At 47.9% G+C, this 24,625-nt stretch overlaps 1 protein-coding gene across 2 annotated transcripts in view; it reads right to left on the minus strand.

Moving 5' to 3' along the window:
- CCDC13 (coiled-coil domain containing 13) overlaps window positions 1-24,625 on the minus strand; it is a 52,349-nt gene that overhangs the window by 26,037 nt on the left and 1,687 nt on the right. For both annotated transcript variants that reach the window (XM_059390767.1, XM_059390766.1), the window contains exons 2-7: window positions 14,032-14,258; window positions 12,293-12,441; window positions 7,840-7,982; window positions 6,132-6,221; window positions 1,867-1,983; window positions 579-683 (exon numbers count right to left, since the gene is read on the minus strand). In XM_059390767.1, the coding sequence (XP_059246750.1) occupies window positions 579-683; window positions 1,867-1,983; window positions 6,132-6,221; window positions 7,840-7,982; window positions 12,293-12,441; window positions 14,032-14,252 (825 nt within the window). In that variant the 5' untranslated portion in view covers window positions 14,253-14,258. The remainder of the gene's footprint in view (window positions 1-578; window positions 684-1,866; window positions 1,984-6,131; window positions 6,222-7,839; window positions 7,983-12,292; window positions 12,442-14,031; window positions 14,259-24,625) is intronic.

Below are 24,625 nucleotides of genomic sequence, written 5' to 3' on the forward strand. Positions count from 1 at the left end.
GGGAGAGCCCCTATCATTATCCATGGTATAGGGAGAAGAAAACTGAGGCCCAGAGAGGTGAAGGAACTTGCCCAAGGTTGTACAGCTGCTGAGTTGAGAGCTGGGATTTGAGTCCAAGCAGCCTGGCTCCAGAGCGCCAGCTTTTAGCCTCTAAAGTTGGTCCAAAATATTTAGAACATAAGGAGGGGGACAAAGCTAAGTCTTTACTGGGTAACTCAAACTTTCAAAAGTCTATAAGCATCTGGACAAAACTGGAAAAAGCCGGCAAGTACAACAGTCACGCGAATTTACATGAACTAGGGGGAAAAATATGCCTAGAGTAAAATAAATCAAAGGTTTTGGCATGTGTTAAGCGCCAGGGCCTGACACGTGGTAAGTGTTATATAAATGCTTGTTCATCAAATAACAAATTAAAATCAGGCCAGTGGGGGGGAGAATATTCAACAACAACCCTGCAAGTATGCTCTGCTGGGCCTAAGGGCCTTTTTAGGGTTCTGTGTCTCTCACGTGGGGTGGCATGACCTTTCTGGGGGTATTTCAAGCCCTCTGCTCAGGGCCTTTGGCAGAAGTTCACTCACCTTGCTTTGCAGCACGAGAATCTGTTGAGCCCGGCCCCTCCACGTCCCCGGGGAGGACAGGAGCTGCTGGACATTCACGTCTTCGCCGACCTCGCTGGTCAAAACCTGAAAAGGGAGGGGCCTTTATGGAGGCCAGGAGAGAGGGCCCCCACGAGAGCCCTAAAACTGGTGCATCCTCAGAAGCAGCTCTGAGGGCGTGGGGCTCCGAGAGGGTCTGGCCCCCCATCTGCACCCCAGCCACCTGCTTCAAAGGCCAGTAGACCATGCTCTCAGAGCAGCGGTCCCTGGGAAAGTAGCCATCCCCTTGTCCCCTGCATTTCTTGATGATGCTTTTAGCAGGCAAGGAACTGCCAACAGTGCCCAGATGGGGTCCTCTGGTCTTGACATATTCTGGGATGAGTGAACCACAAAGTTGACCAAAATCTGCTTCCTCAATTTGTTCACTGAGATCCTTCTGGATCTGGATGGCTGCAGGAAGTATGCTACCACAGTTCCTCGCCCTCTGTGAAAAGCCTCTGACTAGCGGCCATGCCTGAGTGACCCCTAAATGTCAACTGGGGATGTTTGATTCCAGAAAGTTTCAACATTGAGGCTATTGGAGAATGGGGCACAGGCCCTACCTCAAGGCTTTGAGGTGGAAACAAAACCCTCCAGTGGGTGCCCTGGGCCCCTGAAGCCTGTCACGGGAACCAATCTAGCGCCCCGAGTCTCTGGCGCTTGTTTCCACAATAGAACACTGTTTTGGAAATCTTGGCTAGTCTGAGTGGTTCCAGCAGGGAAGACAAATGCCAGAGAATTCACTATGTAAATAAAAATAAATAATGAACCAGCTGGGACTGTGTCCCAAGTCTGAGTATTTTCCTTTGAAAGGAGCCTTTAATACACAAACAACCTATTCATTTTCTAATATTACAGAGAGCAGAGGGCAGGAGGCAAGTCTGGGCAGGCTTCCAAGTCCAAGGTGCCTTAAGAAGGAAAGACCTAGGATCCACTAGGGCGCACGTAGCTCAAGGGAAATCTGCAGGACTCTCCCTGGGTAGAGGGCACTGTCCTCCTCTGTCCGGGCTGGGGAGGACACCACAAGGGCCCCTCAGCAAGCCAGCAACCCCACTCACCAATGGTGTGTAGGAAGAGTTGACAGAAGGAAGTTACTGGATCTGGAGCCTGGCCCAGAGCATGATACTCACAGGGCCCAGCACTTGGTGCTCCTGAATGGAACCCATTGTCCTGGCCATGCTCTTCCCAGTCCCAGCCCCACAACAACACCTGAGCCCTGGCTCTGGAATACCTTCTGGGCCATCCGGAGCTCCTGCTTCACGGACTGGATCTGGTTGCGGAGGTCACTCATCTTCAGGTTTGTGGCCGCCAGCCTGTCCTGCAAGGCCTTCACCTCTGGGGTCTCTGGCTATTTGGGCAGGAGAGAGTGGTCACTTATTGCTGAAATCATCACAACAATCCTGGTTCCATTCACCCAGGGCTGTGCCAGGCACCGGGCTAAGGGCTCCAGGTGCTGCAAGTCATTGAATCATCAGGAAGGTCTGTGAGGTGGGTTCAGTTGTCAACCCCCCCCCCCCCAGATGTGCAAAGCAGAGGCTAGAGGAGGGGGGAGTCCTCTTAGTTGGGTTGGGGGCGGGGAACCTGGCTGGGACAGGTGGAGCAGGGACATGTATCGTGACAGCCCACCTCTGGGGGCTGAGGCCTTTCCTCAGAGTCTTGCACAACCGGGCACGAGGGTGGTGGCCACCAAGGGGGAGTCCTTGGAGGAGGCCTGCAAGCTCCACCCCTTCCCGACCCTTCCACCCCTTCCACCCCTCCCACCCTAGGCGTGGGCTCTCTCTGCTATGCTCGGGAGAGTGGAATCACAGCAAAACAATCTCCACTCAGAATAAAGAGGAGACTAGTTCCATCACAGAAGGCAGCCCCCAACAACCACCCTATCTTGGGGTCTCCTTCTCCTGAAACCATCAGCTTGGGCCTTGAGCTCTCCTTCCTGGCAAGGAGCTCCTGCAGCAGAAATAAGGACCCAGTTTCGTTGCCAAATGTTCTGTTTCTGTGGCTTGAAGAACTGCAGCAACCATAAAAACTCTGCCTGCTGGAACTCTTAGCCATGTCTTTTTTTCTTTTTTTAATTATGTTTGATTTAAACTACTTGGATGTAAATTTTCTTCAAATGTGCCGCCCATGTCTCTGTCTTCAGTAGAAGTTTCTGAGGCTCTCAGAAGGTTGGTATTAAAGGGATTCCACAGTTAGCCCATTGCAACCCCTTCTATAAGTGATAAAAATAAGGCCCAGGGAGGGGGAGTAACTTGCCCTGGGGCACACAGCCAGTTGGGGATGACATGAATCGGGTTAGAAGGGGCCCGGTCCTTCCCCTGCCCTAGCTGATTGTCTCCCTTGAAGCTGTTTCTGGCACCCAGCATCATGGGTGATGATGAGCAGCCCATCAGGCAATGATACCAAGACCATCTGGTCCTGCCCCGACAGACCAGGTAGGCTGAACTTCTGGGAAGCCAGGTAGGTGCTGCAGCGACTTTCTAAGTTTTCCTCACTAGGCACACACAGAATCTTCCCAGGGACACTGGTGTGGAAGGCAGATCTGCAGATATTGGGTCTGGGAAGTTCGCTGGTCCCCAGAGGTTGTGGACAACCCAGGTGAAAATCACCAGGAAAGGAAAGGGGAACCAGACACATAGTCCGAGAAGTTTTATCTGGTTTCCTCACTTATGGAATGGGTACAAGAATCCTTCTCTGTCCTGTTTCTTCACAGCACCACCACAAGGCTCAACAGCATACCCAGTGTGAACAGAATATAAACTGGCAACTTACATAAAACACAAATGTATCTTTAAAAATAGGGGCACCTGGGTGGCTCAGTGTGTTTAAGCCTCTGCCTTCGGCTCAGGTCATGATCTCAGGGTCCTGGGATTGAGCCCCGCATCGGGCTCTCTGCTTGGTGGAGAGCCTGCTTCCCCCCCCCCCTTCCTGCCTCTCTGCCTACTTGTGATCTCTCTCTGTGTCACATAAATAAATGAAATCTTAAAAATAAATAAAAAATAAAAATAAGGTATGTGTGTGTGTGTGTCCTCCCCCACCCTGTCCCTGTATCTGACTGCTGCTTGCCATTCCTGCTCCCTGCTGTTGGATGCCTGTCCCCGCCGCTGCCTGCCTAATGGGCCTTTGGTACCACTAGGCCCGCTGGCCCTGACAGGCCATGGTGCAGGAACTGTGTTTGTGAGCGTCCCATGTGATGACTGTGATCCTGCTCAGAGCACAGGGAGAGCACACATTGTGGACAGATCTAGAACGCAGGCCATGACTCCCCTCTCTGAGCCTGGTCTCGTCATCTGTAAAATAGGGGTATATTAACCCCAGGGCCCAGGAGGCCTGTGAGTGTTGGGACAGGAGGCACATGAAGTATGCTGTCTAAAACAGATTCTGTCAGAGGGCAACGCTGGGGGCCTGGCCTGGCCTGGCCTGGGGTAGCTGGCAAAGTGGCTAGTCAGTGTCCTAGGGAGGGTTGGGCCCACGTGCGTGGCAGCCTTCTCCCCTCTGCTCTGCCAAGCCCCATCCTCCCCTCCTGGACAGCTGGGCCAACCCCACATCACTGCCATCTCAGAGCTGCCTCAGCTCAGAGTAAAATTCCACAGGCTTTGTGGGGGACCTTGAGTGGGGCCTAATCCTCCCCTTCCCTGGGCTATTTTCTGTGAGGGAGTAACTGCAACGCAGTGCTGGGGGAACAGATGATGCCAGTGCTCTCGCAGCTCAGCCTCGGGGAGCCCCGCGCCCACCACGCCATGTGGAGGCAGGCCATTCAGCTCCACTCTGGAATGCGCTTTGGCCCCCGCATAGACCTCTGAAGTGTGGTTCAGACTTGGGCTACCCTGAACGAGGAAAGTGAGGGTGCACGCTGCTTTGGTTCTCTGACCAGAAGGTGCCCTGGAAAACACAGGGTACGGCTGAATGGAGGCTTGTCGCCCGTCACCTCCTCTTCTGTCAGAAGCCTGCCAGGCTCCCCGCGGCCACTGAGCAAAGCTGAGAGCTCCAGCTCCAGCTGCCGGTCAGTCAAGGCCGCCCTCCGTGGGTGACCCTACCCTAGCCTTGTGTGGCTTACATTCCCCTTTCCCCTTGTGGGCCCAGGGCTGCAGCAGAACACTGTCCAGCCAATACCCAGCTAGCAAACAGAATAGGGATACTAAGTGCTCACCGGCCTCTCAGCCTTGGCCTGTACCGCTCCTGCTGGAGGGCCCTCCCACACCTTCCCCCTTCTGCAGCAAGGCCCACCCCAGGACCCCTTTCTCCAGCCCACCTCCTGGCAGCCTCACAGGGAGGGTGAGCTCCCTCTGTGAACGCTGAGGCCCTGGGGCTCTTTCGGAGGCCCTGTCCCCACCTCCCTTTGGTGTGGCTACTCATCTCCCTTCCTGGGCTCCCCTATGGAAGAGGCCCTGTCTTGGATTCCCTGTGTCACAAGGCTCAGAAAAACCTATCATGCCCAACAAGTGACTGAACGAGCATCCTTCCGTCAATGGCGGCCTCATCAGGGACATGGCAACACTCAATGTTTTGGATAAACTGGGGGCCGCTTAGCAATGTTCCCTGTAACCAGGAAAAGCTCTACAGAACAGCCCCTGTCAAGGGCAGAGCCCCTCTATCACCTCTCCAGCAATGACACAGAGTTACCCAAGACTAGCCTTCATCCCCTTAGATTGCCCCCATGGGAACTCTGGGGGCCTATCACTATAGACTGAAAGCTGAATTCTCCCCAAGAGAGGCAAGCGGTGGCTTAATCCTGAGTTGCAGGCAAAGGGAGGTGGAGCTGGAAAAGGAGCACTGAACAGGGAGTCCTAAGGTTTGGCTCCTTGTATCCTATATCCCCAAGACCACCACTGGGAGGCCTTCTGGGTTGTTCTAAAGACTCTGAGGTTCCTTATTATCTGGCACGGGCCCCACGCCCCTTCCTGGAGCCTATAGAGACACCGCCTTCCTTTCACGGAGCCGCAATTCCCATTGCCTGGGTTCCAGGCCCTACTCCCCGGCTGAGTAGAATGGAATCTGGGGAACAAGCCACCATTCCCAACTTTGTAGATTTAGAGCTCCAAAAAGGGAAGTCTTCTCAGAATATGAAATGTCCCCTCATCCCCAACAGGGCTCAGTTGGGCAGTAGTGTGCTCCCTGTCCTGGGGTAAGTAAGCGGCTGGATGTCTCCCCAGTGAGGATGCTACAAAGGAAACAGCTGAGAGTGGGAGGCCATTCGGACCAGGCCTTCCCTGCTGGCCTTGAAATTCTAGGTTTCCAGGGTCCTCGGGCCCTTCCTATTCTCCCTCTCTGGGGACTGAATCAGTTAGACCTTCACTAACCTCCACTGCGGACATTCCTGTCCTCAGGCCACAGACTTGGTTACTGTTCCCTGATGGCCATGCTGAGGATGCTTTTCACTGGTGGGCATTGGCTCAGTGGGGTGGACCCCAGACGGAGATGCCTACACTCCCACAGAAGACAGGAGGCCCAGGCCCATCACTGCCTCACAGACTCCCCAGCATAGAAGAGAATTCATACCAAGGCTCTGTCGCCCATCTGAGCCCTCGACGCCTTGGCTCCCCCGTCGGTGGCCGCTGTGGCTGGTAGTTTGGCCAGGGCTGCCTGCAGCTGCAAAACAAACCTTGCACTTAATATTTGATTCTGTTTGGCAACTGTGAGGCCTGAGTGCAGTGCTCCATGTCACCGCCGGGTGTGTGGTTACTGAATCTCACTGGTTCACCTTTCAGCTCACTTTAGGACCATTCACGGAAGAACTCGCCCTACCAATAGCTCTGCAATGGGAGAGGGTTTAATGGATCCTCTGGCCCACTCCCCAGTCACATACTAGAATTCACTAACAGCTTCACACTTAATACTGCAGCCGTGGTCCGTATCCTGGAGCTCCGTCCATAATCTGGGAGGCACAAGTGTAAAGGGATAATGGAATTCATGTGGTAGACAGGAAGACAGGGTCAGAGATGCTAAGAAACTGCCCCACTGGCTCAGGGCCTCGAGCCAAGCCCAGAGCTTCAAACAGCCCCTTTAAAGCTTTCCCGGTTGTTCACCCAAAGACCAGACCACGTCTAACAAGGCCGGGGGTGGCCTGCCCTCCCACCCCTCTGACCTCCTCTTCCTCTACTCTTGGCCACCTGGGTTTCCTCTCAGACCTTCGTCTCCACTCAGGGCCTTGGCGCCTGCTGAACCCTCTGCACCGGGGCCAGAGGGGACATCCCACATGTTTGCCGGTGTGGCCCCTCCCCTCCCTCCAGGGACCCACTGTGTGCATCCCTCCTCTAAGGGGCCCTCAGTGCTGGGTCTGCCTCTGAGGAGGGCAAGGCCCATGCCTATTCTGCTCCCCTCACAGGGCCTGGCACAGAGCTCGAGGTGGTTCTCAGACCATTTGTTACAGAATAACGAAGTTCTAATTCAGTGGCAGCATATAACAACTAAGGGGGACTGTGGAGGATCACAGACTTTGGGTCACAATGAGGCACCACTGCGTGCTGTGTGACTCAAGAAAGCCCCCTAATATAATATAGTCATATTATTGTTAAGTTAATTAGTATTTAATATAAGCCATATAAGGGAGCTACATAGGTTTTCTCTAGCACGTGGATTCCATCCCAGCTCCAAAGGTACCATGAACTGCTTGGGCTGTGTCCTTGCAAGACTGGAGGGGGGTCTGTGATTAGCAGTGGGAGGGGAGGAGGCAGCAGAAAGAGGAAGATGGGCAAAAGTGAGACCAGCTGCTGGAGTGCTGCATACTCACAAGGATCCCTGTTAATCTAGGTACAAATGTTTACCTAGTGCTTGTTACCTGCCAGGCACAGGTTGAAACGTTTTACACTGTTCCATCTCCTAATGGGCAGAAAAACCTTAAAGTTAGTACTGTTAGTACTGCTATGTTTCAGTTGGAGGAAGCTGAGGCACAGTGCGTTTATAACCTACTGGAAGTCACAAAGCAGGTTAGTGATGAAACTGAGATTCACACCCAGGTGGTCAGGCTCCAGATCTGAGTCCTAACCACCCTGATGGCTGCCTCCCTGTGCCCTGTGTCCCCCTTGCTTCTAGACACACTTCCCTCCCCTCTCAGGACAAGACAAAGACTGAGGAACTCTTTGTAAACACTGACCCACCAGCCCTTCAGAAGGACCCAAAGCATCTACATGTGGCTCCCTCTCTGGAGGAGTAGACCAGGGTCCTGGGAGTCCCCTCTGGAGGCAAGAAAATGACCAAGGCCCCTCACTTCCCGCTCCAGCTCCCGGACACGATTGCCCAGCTGCTTCACTCTGGTTTTTGCCCCCTCCGACTCTGCTGTCAGCACCCGGTTCTTTTTGGACAGCTCCACAATCTTGGTGGCAATCGCATCCCCGGCCACACTGGCTGTTCCTACAATAAAGGAAAACAGAGAGGTCAGTGAAACACACAGGCCTACACATCAAACTCATGGCACACTACCAGTGGCCCCGGGGTTTTAAAAACTAGAACACTCATGGAAGGGCAGAGGCTCAGGCGAGTGACCATGTACCTGGGAACCCTGAAACCCAACTTCAACGAGTAGAAATGCAACTGCTCAGAAAAGTATACATTTTACTTCTATGGGATGTAAGTTTATTGCCCCAATTCTTCATGTTCTCCTCAACGACAGGGTTACATATCCACACCCTAGGCTCTATGACTCTGCCGTGCCCTCCAGCCAATAGGGTATACCCCCTCGACCCTTCTATGCCTGCCTGACTCTGGCTCAGCCAATGACTTGTTTGGCCAATGGGTTGTTAGCAGATAAGGCACAGGTAGAGGCTTGAACAGGACTTGGGAAGTTAATTCCCCCTCTTTTTGCTTGTACTGTGTCCACAAGAACGCAGCCAGACCAGCTGACTGGTCCCAGGAAGAAGAGACACGTGGGTCCCAGGAAGAAGAAGAGACACGTGGAACAAAGCTGAACCGCCCTAGCCAGGCCTGGCCTAGATCTGCTGAGCCCCAATTAACCCCAGATGTTTGAGCTCAATCCATGCTTCTTGCTGAATGCTGCTGACATTACGTGCTGGTTTCTTGCACACAGTTTTGTGGTGACACCTTGCCAGTACAAACGCACGCATCCATTTGTAAATATTTTTTGGGTTTCATCAAGTATTGGGCACTTTCTGCACTAGGGATTTAATGGTGAATAAAAAAGACTTAAGGAGTTTACATTCTAGCTGGGGAGAAAGATAATAAAAAACAAATAAATATATATTCCAATGTCCAGGAGAACCATGGGCTATGAAATAAAGGGAAGCCAGGCAAGAGGGTGAGAGGGATGGGTGATGCTATTTTATTTATTTATTTTTAAGATTTTTTATTTATCTGCCAGAGAGAGAGAGAGAGAGAGCAAGTGAGTACACACAAGCAGGCAGAGAGGCAGGCAGAGGCAGAGAAAGAAGCAGGCTCCCCGTTGAGCAAGGAGCCCGATGCGGGACTCGATCCCAGGACCCTTGGATCATGACCTGAGCCGAAGGCAGCGGTTTAGCCCACTGAGCCACCCAGGTGTCCTGGGTGACGCTATTTTAGATGGAGTGGTCAGGAAAGGCATGTCCGAGGAGATCCATGTGAACAGAGACCTGGATGAATAATGAAGAGAGGGGTCAAGACATAAAAAAGAGTGTTCTCAACTAGGAAAAGTATTCTTTTTTTTTTTTTTTTTTTTTTTTTTTTTCCTTCTGATGTAATCACTTTTAATCTCTGTGCATTCCTATTTCTCATGGATCTACCACAAATCAGCTTAGATATCAGGGCCTCCTGACAGCCTTTCCTGAAGCCCACTTAAAGCCTGGGTCTACTTTATTTTTTTTTTTTTTTTTTAATTTTTTATTTTTTATAAACATATATTTTTATCCCCAGGGGTACAGGTCTGTGAATCACCAGGTTTACACACTTCACAGCACTTAGGAAAAGTATTCTAAGTAGAGGACACAGCGAGTGCAAAGGTCGAGAGGCAGGAATATGTTTGGAGTATCTGAGGACCATCAGGCAGCGCAGAGTAGCTGGAACACAGTGGACAAGGGCAGGAGGCTGGGGAAGAGGTAGCCGGAAGGATGGGAATGTGGGAAGTTGAAAAATGTGGTGCTGTGCCGACGGCGGGCAACGGGAGCTTGCCCAGCTTGGCTACTGACTGACTCGACAGCCTGAGAGCCCCAGCCCAGCTGGGCAACAGCAGGTCTGATCAGATGGTCTGCAAGTTCTCTGAACGCTGCTTATGCTCTAGCAATGGGTAACTGGCAGAGGCACTTTTCTAAGCCTGCTTTTTAATATGACTGTCACAAGCCTCAGAACAGCCTGAGAGTGACAACTGGTGGAAGGTAAACAAGCATGCTGGATGGCTTTCAAGGCAACTCAGCCCAGGCTTGCTGCTGATGGCCTGGGCCCGGCACCGAGTAGGGCAACTAGGAGTGGCTGCCCTTGGCCATCTCCCATCTGCTGAAGAGGCCCGGGACACTTCAAGAGAAAGGGTTTAGAACATGCGGATGGCAGCCAGACCTAGAAGTACACGTGGCCCAGCAGTGAGTTTTCTGGGTTATGTTTTCCTTCCAGGACTCAAAAATCCCGGAACTAGAAGTCATGAAGAGGTCCAAGAGAGGCCCTCTCTAGTCCATTTTTTTAAAAAAATATTTTTACTTATTTCAGAGAGAAAGAGAGAGAGTGTACAAGCTGGGGAGACAGGCAGAGGGAGAAGGAGAAGCAGACTCCCTGCTGAGCAGGAAGCCTTATGTGGGGACTTGATCCAGGACCCTGAGATCAGGCCCTGGGCCAAAGGCAGATGCTAAACTGACTGAGCCACCCAGGTGTTCCTACTAGGCCCTTTCTAGTCTAAAGGGCAGGAAGGGGGACTCAGAGAAAATAAGAAAAAAAAAATTTTTTTTTGGTTTTCCTAAACCCCACTCTTGAAGCTTCAACTGCATGGTAAGGGGACAGCAATGAATGGACAAGCATAAAAATGCTAAATATATGGGAAAATATAATAGGCTATTTGTGTCTCCTTAAGCTTTTTATGTGTAATGGTTAAGAGCAAATATTATAACACTGTTTGTTGGGATTTTCAATATATAGAGATACAATATGTACAAAGCTGCATTCTTACAGGGGAGGGCAAAGGGATCGATAGGGTGGTCGTTTCTTCATTCTGCTTGAAGTGGCAAAATACTAATTCTAAGTAGACTGTGAAAAGATACATATCTTGTGCTTACCTGAGCAATCACTAAAAATTCATACAAAGAAATAGAGTTTTTTAAAAAAACAGAATTAAAGCAATCACCAAAGATCCAGCTAAAAGAAAACCAGTCCGTCAGCTGTCAGCAGCCCATCCCTTGTGGCCTGGTCTAAAAACATGCGCCAGGCCCATCAGACTTTTCTCTTCCAGACTTGATGTTGGAAATCAGAAATGGGAACTGCACAGCAAGGACTGGATTCAAGCGGTCTTGAGGAAATGTTAGGGCTGGGAATCAGAGGAGGCCGTGGGCAAGTGGGCAGAGGCAACAAAGAGAGAGCATGGGACAGTCTGGGCAAGAGGGAAGGGCCCCCAGATCCGCAGTCTCCCAGGGTGAGGAAGCATCTTGAGCTTCCCCCCTACAGCTTATGAGCTTCTCTAGAGCTCTGTCCAAGGGCAAGTTGCCCCTTCACATCTGAGCTTGAGCCAGGCTGGGTGTGTTTCTATGTCTCACAACTCCTTCTCCTCAGTGTGGTTTTTGTTTTAGACAGAAGAGGCCCAAAGAATGGAGGGAGACACAATGGGCTACCCAGGGCCTTTAGGATACCAAACTCCCTTTGCTTTTTCATTCAGTACTGGTGCTTTGCACCCACACTTAAAGAGACTGGCTCTTGAAAGCAGGGAGGGACGCCCTGGCAGATGGTAACAGAGGCCCGTTGTTATCTGTGATTGGTTATACCAACTTTCTGGTTTAGTCAGCTACCTGGGAATTGCTCAATGGGTATAGATGGAATAGAGGACAGTCAGGGCCAAGGTCCCGACCAGATCTGCAGGGCCAAGGTCTAGCTTATAACCACAGAGCCAATGTCCAGCCCACACCCACAGAGCTAAGGTCAACTCCAGGACCACAGGCCAACGTCCCTACCAACAGAGCCAAAGTCCAGCCCCACCTGAAGGCAAGCCCCACTCTAGACCCTCCAGGGTCCTAGGAAATCCCCTCAGAACAGCTACCTTCCCTGTCCCATCCACTTTTCTGGGGCAGCACATGCTGTGGGGAAAATGCCTACTTCCACTGGGGTTTTTTCACATCCAAATACAATGTCTGAGTCAAACACAATGCTTTCATGATTGCTTAAGTCTCCACAAACTCCAGGAGCCCCTGGGTGGCTCAGGATGGACCCTGCTAGCCCACTGACATGCAGTGAGCACCTGTTGTGAGTCCTAGATGGGCCATCAGCACTGCCCGAAAGCCTGCTGACTGTCCCCGCTGTTCTCGCACTCCCATTTCCTGGCACACTGGCCCCCGCAGCCTGCTCTCTTCCTTCGCTCGCTGCTTTATTTCCCGCCCTCATCTGGACAAGCCTGACCGCAGCTGGCCCTTGGCACTCTCTCTCGAGCACCTGCCCTCTGCCACCTGCTGTTTGCCCTGCCCAGGGGTGCTCCACGGTGGCAGCTGGGCCCGCTACGGGGACTTCTGGGGTGGGGGGGTGGATTTTCACAGCCATGCTGTGGCTACCTGTGAAGGCAAATCTGTCCTCTTCTATTTTCTTTTTGAGATGTTTGATTTCAAAGTCCCTTTCCTTCAGCAGCTTGTACAATCGCCCATTTTCATCCACCGTCTCCCTGAGCTGCTCTCGAAGGTGTGCAACCTCATCTTCAAGCATCCTACAAGGGAAAGGCAGAATTAACTGGGAGCAATGGGCGGGAGTCAGGGCTTTGCCGCGCAGGTGTGCTGTATCCGGCCGGACACTAGGTGGCGGTAAGAACAGGCCTGTACGATGGGGGCCTGCGTGGCTCAGTGGAGTTGAACCTCTGCCTTCTGCTCAGGGTTCTGGGATTGAGCCCTACATGGGGCTCTGCTCAGTAGTGAGCCTGCTTCTCCCTCTCCCTCTGCCCCTGCTTGTGTTCCCTCTCTCGGTGTGTGTGTCTCTGTCTAATAAATAAATAAAATCTTTTAAAAAATAAATAAAATAAAATGAAATAAAATAAAATAAAGTAGGCTCCATATCCAGCATGGAACCCAATGCAGGGCTTGAACTCATGGCCTCATGACCCCTAAAGCAAGACCTGAGCTGAAATCAAAAGTTGGATGTTTAACTGACTGTGCTGCCCAGGGGCCCCTGGTGTTATCATTAGTGTTGTTATTCTACCAATGGCTCAAGTCTGCACCAATTCCAGCTTCTCTGATTTGGGGAAAGATCATTGGGAAGTAGGTCTGGAGTTAACTTAGAGCTAATAGCCATAGGAACTTTTTCAATTAATGAACAACCTGTATGTTTTTCCCAATTAGCATTTTTTAGCATAATATTTTGAAAATTGAGAAATCATAAAACGTAGAATCTGAAAATGGAGAAGAGAGATGCTGGGCCAAACCAGAAGCAAAGAGACAACTCAACAACTATTATGGTTTATTTTTCTTTTCTTTCTTTCTTTCTTTCTTTCCTTTTTTTTTAACTTGCAGAGAATCTTGTATCAACATAGCCTTCTGTTTCTAATACAAAGAATAAATCAATATGCATCTGTGATATTGCTGAATTTAGAGCAAAATGAAAAGATTCTGGACTCCTTTCAACCTTTTTTTTTTTTTTAAAGATTTTATTTATTTATTTGACAGACAGAGATCACAAGTAGGCAGAGAGGCAGGCAGAGAGAGAGAGAGAGAGAGAGAGAGAGAGAAGCAGGCTTCCTGCAGAGCAGAGAGCCCGATGCAGGGCTCGATCCCAGGACCCTGAGATCATGACCCGAGCCGAAGGCAGCAGCCCAAACCACTGAGCCACCCAGGCGCCCCTCCTTTCAACCTTTTCACTGCAAAGAACTAAGGAATGAATCAAGAGCTTTTTTAATGCAAGAGCTTTTTTATGTTTATGGATTGTTATGTGTCAGGAGAGGGAATTGGCATAGGAGAACGATCCCAGATGAGAGTTTGGAGCAATGATCTTTTATGAACCATGACAGTTAGCCAACCAGCTCCTCAGAAACCCAAACACGATTTTCATGAAAGAGAGACTGAATAAGAAAATTCAAGTGAATAAACTATACCATGATGAGCTTCCAATTTTCCATTTGACTTTAAATGATTTTTAAACACAGTTCATACCAAATTATATCCACAGGAGCACAGATATATCAGACATCTGTGGCTCAACTTAGAAACATACATCTAATCAACATGATCAGTCCAGTGGTCTGTGATCAGTTTACCCCCTCTCTCCCTCTCCCTCCCGTGTTCCTGGGAGAGTTCAAACTTGGATTTACCTCTGCTCAAAGCTGTTTTTTGAGTTTTGCTCCCCAGCTTGGAGAAGGTTGAGGCCATCGGAGATCTTGAAGGACTCTTTTTGGTCATCGACTTTGATTTCGAGGCTCAATTCCTTTTCCTTCTGTTTCTCCATCTGCTTCTGTAACCTTTTGTGCTGCATCTCCTGCATGGCCTTGAACTGGAGGCGTAAGGTGTCCTGTGTGCCTTCATCTGCTGCCATCTAGCCCTAGGAGTAGGAAAAGCAGCAAACCCCCCTAAGTACACATTTCATGACAGTACTCAGCACACCTCTCTGTCTACAGTCTCCAAGTCTGGAGGACCCTGCTCAGAGATATATTACTACATACCCACTAGAATGACTAAAATTCCCACCAGCAGTGTATGAGAGCTCCCATTGCTCCACAGCCTTGGTTGGTTTCAATTTTAGTCATTCTAGTGGGTATGTAGTAATATCTCAGTGTGCCTTCAATTTGCATTTCCATGATGTCAAATTATATGAGCATCTTCTCATGGGCTTACTGGCCATTTGCATATCTTCTTTTGGGATGTGTGTGTGTGTGTATATAGAATATATATTCATATGAATATATATTCATAGAATGAGAGTTCCCATATATTCTATGAATATATATTCATATGAATGTATATTCTATATTTATATACATTCTATTTAAAACTGGGCATATATATATATATAATCTATTTATTATTGAGTGGTCAGAGTTCCTTATACATTCTGGGTAGTTTTGTCACTTTTGAACTTCAGATAAACAGAATAATAGAGCACTGACACTGGAATTTTTTAAATGGTCCACAACCGATTTTAAAGTGTAGACAAGTGTTAAGCACACCTGCCTTAAGCCAAACCTAAGTCATACCATTTACCCACCATACAATTACTCATAAATCTTATGGGTTCTCCATAAATGTCTTTACATCCGCCCCCATATTTCTAGCTCCACTGATAGCACTCTCACTGTCATGCTCACAGCCACCTCAGGGCCTTTGCACTTGCGGTTCTCTCTCCCTGGAATGTTCTCCCACCACCTCCCCTCAGCTTCTCTTAAATGTTACATTATCAGAGAGGTCTCTGTACTCTACTCTTGTAGAAACCTTTCTTACTCTCACTTCCCATGCTCCTTACCCTTTGGTATCTTCCTCCATAGCACTTAGCTTCCCTTGACATGCTATATGTTTGTTGGTTGTTGAGCTGTCTGCCAGCCCAACAATGGCAGGCACTGTGTGATGTTCACTGCTGGGTCCTCAGTGCCTAGAATGGGGCTTGGTGTGTAGCAGGTATGAAGTGAGTATTTGGTGAACTAATGATGGATGGTTCTGTTCCCAGGACTGCTCAGGGGGTCCCTCCTGCCCTGGTTGTCCTCTCCCTCTTCCCACTTCACTTAGAGTCTAGCCTGCATTGGCCAAGGGACTGCTTTCTTTAAAGCACAGCTCTGAGCCTGACATGCCCAGCACCAAAGAGCCTTATTAGATGCCCATTAGCCACAAAACCAAGTCCAGTGGCATTAAAGGCTTTGGGGGCTTAAGCTTCTGTCTCTTCTTCCAGCCTGTTGTCCTCTCTAGTGTCCCCTTCCTCCTCTCTCTACATCTCCCCCTCCCCTAACTTAAACCTTGCTGGTTTCCCCAGGCCCAGCATAAATAGCACTTCCTGGCCCTCCAGGAAGAATATGTTCCCAGCATCTACACCTCTCCACTGGGCTTATCTCCACCCTGTCCATAGAGGTGGTCCCAGAGCCTATACCAAGGGATTCTTAAACCTGTCTCAGTATCGAATCTCTAGAGATAGGATCTGTAAGTAGTGATGTCCAGGCCCCAGCCCTGGAGGTTCCACTGAATGAGTCTGGAGTGGAGACTAGGCATGGGGCTGTGTTAGCGCGGCCTGGGTGGCTGGGACGTGCTGAGGACTAGGCCTGCAGTCTGACCTTGAGCCTATTGCAGTAAAAGAGGCACTGGTGCCACCTTGGAATTCCTTACCAGGTAGTTTCGCTCATAAAAGGAGTTGTGCAGTAAAGAATTAATTCATCATTCTGGGCTGTCCACACCCAGCTCATTGCAAAGAAAGGTTTGACCCTTGACCTGCTCCTAGAAGCTAACCTCTAAGTCTTTGGTATATCCTTCCTGACAACAATGCCCTTCTTGACCTGGGTGACTTGGGCCACTGCAGATGATCTGTGCTAGCTAACAATGTGATTTTTATGATGGGGGCCTTAGGCCACGCCATGTATCAGCTTGACCTCTACAGGAGTGGGAAATTCAATGACTAAGGTCAGCCATGCAGGCAGTCAGCCATGCCTATGTGACTGACCCACAGTAAGAACCCGGGACCCCAAGGCTTGGGTGAGCTGTTCTGGCTGGCAATGCTCCATGCGTGTTGTTGGGAGAAGCAAGCACTGTTCCTGAGACTCCACCGGGAGAGGACAACTGGAACCTTGTGTTTCATGTCTCCTGGACTCTGCCCAATGTGCCTTTCTCCTTTGCTGATTCTAATCTGCACCTTTTTGTCATAATTTACTATATAACAGCTTTTCTGAGTTCTGAGAATGCTTCTATCAAATCATGGAAACTGAGGCTAGTCTTGGGGACCCTCAAACTACAGGAACCCCTGGACACCTCTGGTGAATGTGTGACAGCCCTAGATAAGTCTCCACTCACACTTTATTAAATAAGCAGACAAACAAACAAAAGGGTTTTTATTGGGGGTCAGTCACATAGGCATGGCTGATTGCCTGCTTGGTTGACCTTAGTCATTACATTTCCCGACCCATCTTTCGGGACACCCAGAGATATAATGTAACTTAACAACTGGACTCAATGTTACAAACAGGCAAATCAGACTTTTTCTGTAAAGGGCCAGACGGTAAACATTTTAGGTTTTGTGGGCCACATGGTTTTTGTTGTAAGTACTGTGTTCTGCCATTGTAGCAGAAAGTAGCACTAGATAAGCCAGAAATGAGTGGGTGTGGCTGTGTTCTGATAAAACTTTATTGCAAAAACAGGCAGTAGGCTGGATTGGGACTGTGAGACCTTAGCTTGCCAACCCAATTTAGGAGAATTTCACCTGAAAAAGTGTTCAGAGATGGAAGAAAACCCTTCTGAGTCTATTATTTGAAAATATAACCCAAGAGTTTAAAAATAAGTTTATCCTGTGATTCCCTATTTCCGTAGATTGTAAGAGGGGACAATCATATACTTCATTTTCCAAATCGGGTCACATTGAAGAGTGAAAGGGAGAGCTATTAATAATCATTTTGGGTCAAGAGCAACTTGGAGGCTGTGCCTAGCATATAAAGCAGCAGTTCCCACCCCTGCTGAACAATGGAACCACTTGGGAAGCTTTAAGGATCCTGGTGCCTGGGTCCCACACCCAGGGATTCTGAAGTCATAGGTCAGGGTGCAGCCTGGGTGTCAGACATGCTGTCTGGGCTGCTGTACCAGTCGCCTGGCCCAAGGGTTCAGAGTGAACTTGCTCTGTGTGAGCCCAGAGTGTTTCTAGACCTCTTTGGATCTTAAGATCTCTTCTTCAAGAAGCATGAGATGACAGGGAGGCCACAGATGTGCTGGGAGGAGCGAATGCAAAGCGGGGGTGGGGTGTGTGTGGGTGTTTGTGTGAAGATACTTTGTTAGCTATTCATTGGCAGAAAAAAACATTTTTTTTCTCCCTTCCTGGTGATTTCTCTTGGAGACTCCCTTCCTCCCCACTTGCCCCACACCTAGATGCTTCCTGTCCCTCACAGTGATGCTTGTGACCTATCAGCAAAAAGCCTCCCATGGCTGCTGGGCCTGCAGTGCCTCAGCCCCATGACATGACTGGGGAAGCCTCCACAGCTACTCCTTCACCTCACAAGGTCACCTCTTCTGCACCTTATCTCCAGCCTGCTTGCCCCAGCATCCTCCTAGTGCCTCCCCATCTCTCTGGCTGCCTGCTTCCCACCTTAGCTCCGGGTCTTGTCTCGGTACCTCTAATCTATACCACATATGGCCATTTAGGACCTTTCTAAAACCAGATCTACATGGCTTCTACCTCTCCAAGACCTTGCCAGGACTCATGGAGGGTACTCTGGCTGGCCCGAGGGTGCCATCCACCCCACATTTTTATTTACCTTTTTATTTAACTGAATTTGTTGCCAATATTCAAAGATCTTCAGATTTCAATTAAAGCCAGATTTCCAGCTTCTTTTTAAAAAGTTTACAGGTCTGACCATGCTGGGTCCATAGCCCAGCATGAATAGCAGTGACTGGGCAGAAGGAGTGCCCTCTGGGGCACTCAACACCATCCACTCAACACCATCCAGACCACCCCAAGATGCTGCAGCTGGCACATCAGCCGCCTGGTGTCACTGCTCGGAAATGCTGTTCTTTCTCTTACACCTGCTGGATTCAACCACTTTTACTTCCTATCAGCCCCAGCAGATGTCTGCGTTTGTGACTCCTCCTAATGCTCAAGCCTAGAGGCATCACAGAGCCTTGCTTCAGCCTCTCTACCTTCCTGGGTTGCCTTCCTCCCCAGGCTTTTCCCCCTTTACTCTTTAGCCTTTTCCCCCTTTACTCTTTAGGATTCCCCTGGGGGCACACTGTGGACTCCTAGAATCCCCGGAGTGTCCCTTAATCACTAAACATACTTCAATGTATTATAATTATCATGATTTTGTTTCTATTCCTTCCTTTTACTAAGAGGACCCCTAAGGGCAGTGGTCTTATTTTTTTAATTCTCAGAATCTCATCAAGAATGGGCTTTCAGTTATTTATAGAATTGTCATTGAAAGAATGTAGCAGGTGCTCAAGGATGAAGGGGAAAAAATGAATGCATGACAGAAAATAAACAAAAGTGGTTGCCAGAGAGGAGGGTGTGGGAGATTGGCCAAATGGGTTAAGGGGAGTGGGAGGTACAGACTTCCAGTTATGGAATGAATAAGTCACAGAATGAAAGGTACAGCACAGGGAATATAGTCGATGATGCTGTAATAGCATCGTATGGTGACAGATGGTGGCCATGTTTATTGTGGTGAGCACAGCACAACATATAGACCTGTCCAATCACTCTATCATACACCTGAAACTAACGTAACATTGGGGCAGCTATGAGTTTTTAACAAAAACTTAAAAATGACTGAGTGAATATATGAACAAGGAGTGACTTGAAAAGCCTTTTCTTCTGTTCCTGATGTGCACTTGAAGTCACTGGGGAATAGGTACTTCCTAGATGCATACTGTTACCTGGGCAAATTAATCTCTGTGCTTCAGTTTTCCCATCTGTAAAATGGGGGGATGGTCATTATATACTTCACAGGGTGGCTGTTTACTCATGGAGTAAATGAGAGGATGCGTGGCAAGTGTTAATAGTGCCTGGCCCAGAAGCTCTCCTGACAATTTAGCTTTTTTTTTTTTTTTTTACAATTTAGCTCTTATTATCTTTCTCCTCCTATGAAATGGGGTGTCCTCACCCCGGTCAAGCCTGTGGGAGACAGACAACACCGCAGACAGACAGGGCCCTCTGATCTACATCAGCCCCCAGGCCGCTGGCACCTGCTCTGTGCTCTGCTGGCAACCAGTGGAGATTTGGATTTCGTTGACCTGGGCTGTGGCCTGGGTCTCTGTGTATTTTCACTTATTTTTTATTATTATTATTTTGTGTGTGTGTGTGTGTGTGTGTGTGTGTGTGTTTACATCTATTTTTACAGTTTCCCATGTGAATCTAACGATGAGGTAGGCATGAGAATGAGGGGAGGTAAACAGTCTGAGGGGCTAGGGAGACCTGCAGGAGAGAGCACCCCCATCAGCCTGAAGCTGAGCACTAAAGAAACTGGCTTAGGGTGGGGAAAAGGGGGTGCTAGAGTTGGGGGATGGGGGACAGAGGGCTGTCTTGTCAGAAGAACATTTGCAGAGAGAATGTGATGAGTGTGGGGAACTGAGAAAGACTCAGGACGGCCAGAGGTTTGGGGAGGGACTGGAAAGAAGGCCTTATCTGGCCTAAGTAAGGACACTGAACTTCATCCTGAGGATGCTGGGGATGTTCAGAGCATGCAGACAGGATCACACTTGAATTTTGTGAAGCTGGAGGCAAAGGGGCCTAGCTGGGAGGATGTTTCCAGAAAGGAACATGGTCCTGAAACAAGGCTATGGCCATGGTGATGGAGAATGGGGAACAGGAATGGTGGCAAATAGAAGAGATGGGAAGCAAGGATGCAGCCTAGGAGGAGAGGGGAATCTAGAGGGTTTGGGTTTAAGTGGCTGGGGAGATGGTGGGCCTGGGAAAAAGAGTTTTCCAAGCTGCAGGCAAGCCTGGTGCAAGGCACTGCTAAATTTGAGACTCCCTAGGCTTTCCACATGGAGATGCTGGGTGGGTGTGTGGCTCAGAAGGGTAGTCTGAGCTGGAGCCTCAGGAGCCCAAGATTGGGAGGCGGACAAAACCCAGTGGGAAGAAGGTGAGGAGGGGTCTGAGAAGGAGCTGAGAGAGAAGGAAGGGGAAAATGGAGGAAGAAGAGATAGCCAGGAACAGATAGAAGTGAGCAGATACTACTAGGTAGATACGGCGACAGATGGGTGAGTCTGAGCAAAAAAGAGGCAGGTGGGCTGATCAGGTTAGGAGGCTGCAGTTAGGGGTCACTGAAGGGTGGATGCCAGGGACCTCCTGAGATGGGCCCCAGACCACATTCTTCCACCTCTTCCTAAACAACTTAATTAAAAATCAAGGTAGACCCCTGACCAAAGACAACACAGATCTCAGTAGGGGATGCTGATTCCCAGGAAGCAGAAAGGAAAACTCGTATTTTATAAAAGCAATTAACCATAATGCTAAAGCTAGATTTTTCAAAACACCCTTTAGCCCCACCTGATTCCTGACTAGTTCATGACCATGTGGTTGGTATACATTAAGAACAGGAGCAAAGATATGCCTGTGCTTTGTATTTTGGGGAGTCAAGATGAAAGAATAGAAGACTTCCTGTCACCTTCCACATACCCTCAAGGTGGAAAATGTTATATTCATCTCTGAATCTTGTCTCTGCAGTATAAGCCAGCATGGGTACGCAGCGGTGCTAAGTTAGCATGGGTGCCACGAGTGAATAAAGGAAGCCCAGCAGCTGTTTTGGCCTTAAAGCAAATAGCACCGAAGACATTCAAGTTGATTTCATTTGGTCCTGGAGAATGTGGTTGAAAGATCACTCAGCAAATGTGTACTGGCATTGCACAGAGAGCTATGGATAGATCTCTTCATATGGAGCTTGTAGTTTGGAGGAGGAGACGGACATCGATCCAATGATCCCATTAAAAAAAAAGCATAAAATGGTCACTGGGATGCTCTGAAGGAGAGACATAGGGTTGAGACTCTCCATCAGGGAGTCCGACATAGTCTGGAGAATTTAGGAGAGCAGCCCCAAGGAAGTGAGCTGAGACCTGAAGTATGAGTAAGAGCTAAGCAGAGGAAGAGCATTTGGGGCAGAGGGACAGCATGTGTGGAGGCCCAGTGGCAGAGTGAAAAATGGCAAGGCCTCTAATGACCAGAGGCCTCTACTCCCCTTGCACATCGAATCCATCAGCAAATTCTCTTGGTTTACATTCAGAATATACCCAGAACACAAGCACTTGCCACCTCCTGATCCCTGCTATAGCCTCCTAATTTCTGTCCTTACATCTGCCCTTGCCCCCAACCCCATGGTCTCTTCTCAACATTGACGCTGCTAATACATAAGTCAGACCATGCCCACCTCAGCATAAAAATAGGGCCTTGTGTAATCTGGTTCCTCTGCCAACCCATCTTTCATTATCAAGGACACATCAAATTCACAGTCTTCTGCTGGCTGTTCCTCTGCTGGAATGTTCTTTCCAAGGTACTCATTGTTATTGATTCTTGGGGATTTCTACACAGACAATCAGGTCGTCTGGGAACAGGATCATTTTATTTCTTCCTTTCCAACCTGTAATGGTTACTTTTCCTCTCCCAATGCCAGACAGGTAGATAGATATTTACTCAAAGGGCACGTTCTCAGGGAGCCTTCCTTGCCCACCCTACCTAGTTCTGTATTCCCTTCTCCTGCTTCCAGCCCCTGAACTCCCTCTTCCCTACCCATGTTTATTTTTCTCCATCATGTTTTTCAAAATCTGATACACAGAACAGTCTACCTGTTTATCATCTATGTTCTTTAACTAGTACATAAGCTACCTGACATGGCACATCTTCATTGCTGTCTTTCAGATCTGCACAGAATTTAGCACACATTTAGGTGCTCAGTATTTCTGGAAAAATGACTAATTAGGCTTTTCTTAGTCCCACCATCTTTGGTAACCAGCTGTATCTGTGAACATGCTATTCATAAGTAATGATAACAAGTGCTTAGACAAGCATTATCTTTACAAATCCATCTTAATAATACTGTGCCTTCTACATGTGGTGATCGGGCATAACCAGGGTCTTGTTACTTGTTCTGGACTTAAGGAACTGGAGGTGCAGAGAGTTTTAAAAGTTAAAGCTGAACAGAACTTCTGACATGTAAAGAGTTTAGAAGCTATCATTTCTATCCTCACAATAAGAAAAAATCTAAAAATCAACAACTGGAAATCAGTGGAGCTCCGAATCATTAGACAGTTGAGGTCATAGGGCAAATTGCTCCCAGAAAACTGGAGAGTCAGGTGAATACAAAGAATCAGCTTACTAGGAGCAGAAGTCTACAGCTAGAGTCAATATCAGTAGACACACTAACCTGTAATTGAGTAATTGTTGGGGGCTAGGTGTGGACTAGCTTGCAGTTTTAAAACTCCAAGAGGTCTAGTTCTTTGGGGGCCCTCATACTTTAATGGTTTTTAGCCCCAGATTTTCCTACCAGATTCTCACTGTGAAAATCAGAGGAAAATCCAATCCTGCTTCTGGCAGTGGGAGAGAAAAAGACTGGAAAGAAAAAATATAAAACTTTCTTGTTCTCAGATGACATGACTGTGTATGTAGAAAATCCCAAAGAATCAACAAAAAGAACAAAAAAGAAATCCTGGAACTAAAGTGCAACTATAGGGGTGCCTGTGTGGCTCAGTGGTTTAAGCCTCTGCCTTTGGCTCAGGTCATGATCTCTGGGTCCTGGGATTGAGCCCCACATCGAGCCCCACATCAGGGTCTCTGCACAGCAGGGAGCCTACTTTCCCCCTCCCCCTCTGCCTGCATCTCTGCCTACTTAGGATCTCTCTCTCTGTCAAATAAATAAATAAAATCTTTAAAAAAATAAAAATAAAAAGCAACTATAGCAAGGTTGAGGACACAAGTTTAGTAAACAACAGTCAATTGTTTTCCTATATGCCAGCAAAGAACAACTAGAAACTGAAATTTAAATGTAACACCATTTGCAGTCACATAAAAATGGAAATACTTTAGTATACATCTAACTAGATATGTAAAAGATCTGTATGAGGAAAACTATAAAACTTGGATGAAAGAAATCAAAGAAGAACTAAATAAATATTCTATGATCATGGACAGGAAGACTTCACTACTGTTAAGATGTCACTTCTTCCCCCAAATAAACAAAACAAACAAAAAAAGTTGTCAGTTCTTCCTAACTTGATCTATAGTTCCAACACAATCCCAATCAAAATCCCATCAAGTTACTTTGTGGATAATAACAAACTGATTCTAAAGTTTATACAAAAAGTCATAAGACCTAGAATAGTCAATACAATTTTGAAGAAAAAGAACAAAATTGGAGGACTGATGCTACCCAACTTTAAGACTTCCTATAAAGCTACAGAAATTAAAACAGTGTGGTATCGGGGAAAAAACAAACAGATCAATGGAATGTAACTAAGAGAGCCCAGAAATAGATCCCCATAAAAGGAGTCTACTGATCTTTGAAAAGAAGCAAAGGCAATTCAATAGTCTTTTTGACAAATGGTGCTGGAACAACTGGATATTACATACAACAAAATGAATCTAGACACAGACTTCACACCTTTCACAAAATTAACTCAAAATGGATCATAGATATAAATGTAAAATGAAAAACTGTAAAACTATTTGAAGACAATATAGGGAAAAAATCTAGATGGCTTTGGGTTTAGGAGTGAGTTTTAAGATACAATACCAAAAGCATGATCCATGAAAGAAAAATACTGGTTAAGTTGGACTTCATTAAAATTAAAAACTTCTGCTCTTCAAAAGACACTGCTAAGAGAATGAAAAGACTAGCCATAGTCTGGAAGAAAACTTTGACTGCAGAACACATATCTGATAAAGGACTGCATGCAAAATATGCAAAAGAAGCCTTAAAACTTAACAATATGAAAACAACCCAAATAAAAAGTGAGCAGAAGATCTGAATACACATCTCACCAAAGAAGATATATAAGATGGCAAATAAGCATATGAAAAGATGTTCAACATCATATGTAGTTAGGACTTGCTAATTAAAACAACAATGAGATACTACTACACACCTACTAGAATGGCTAAAATCCAAAATACTGACAACACCAAATGTTGGCAAGGATTTTAAGCAACAGGAAATTTTATTCATTGCTGGTGGGAATGCAAAATGGTACAGCCACTTTGGAATACAGAATGGCAGCTTTTTGCAAAGCTAACCATATTCTTACCAA

This window comes from Mustela nigripes, chromosome 2 (genome assembly GCF_022355385.1).
Source record: "Mustela nigripes isolate SB6536 chromosome 2, MUSNIG.SB6536, whole genome shotgun sequence".
Classification (NCBI taxonomy): Eukaryota; Metazoa; Chordata; class Mammalia; order Carnivora; family Mustelidae; genus Mustela; species Mustela nigripes.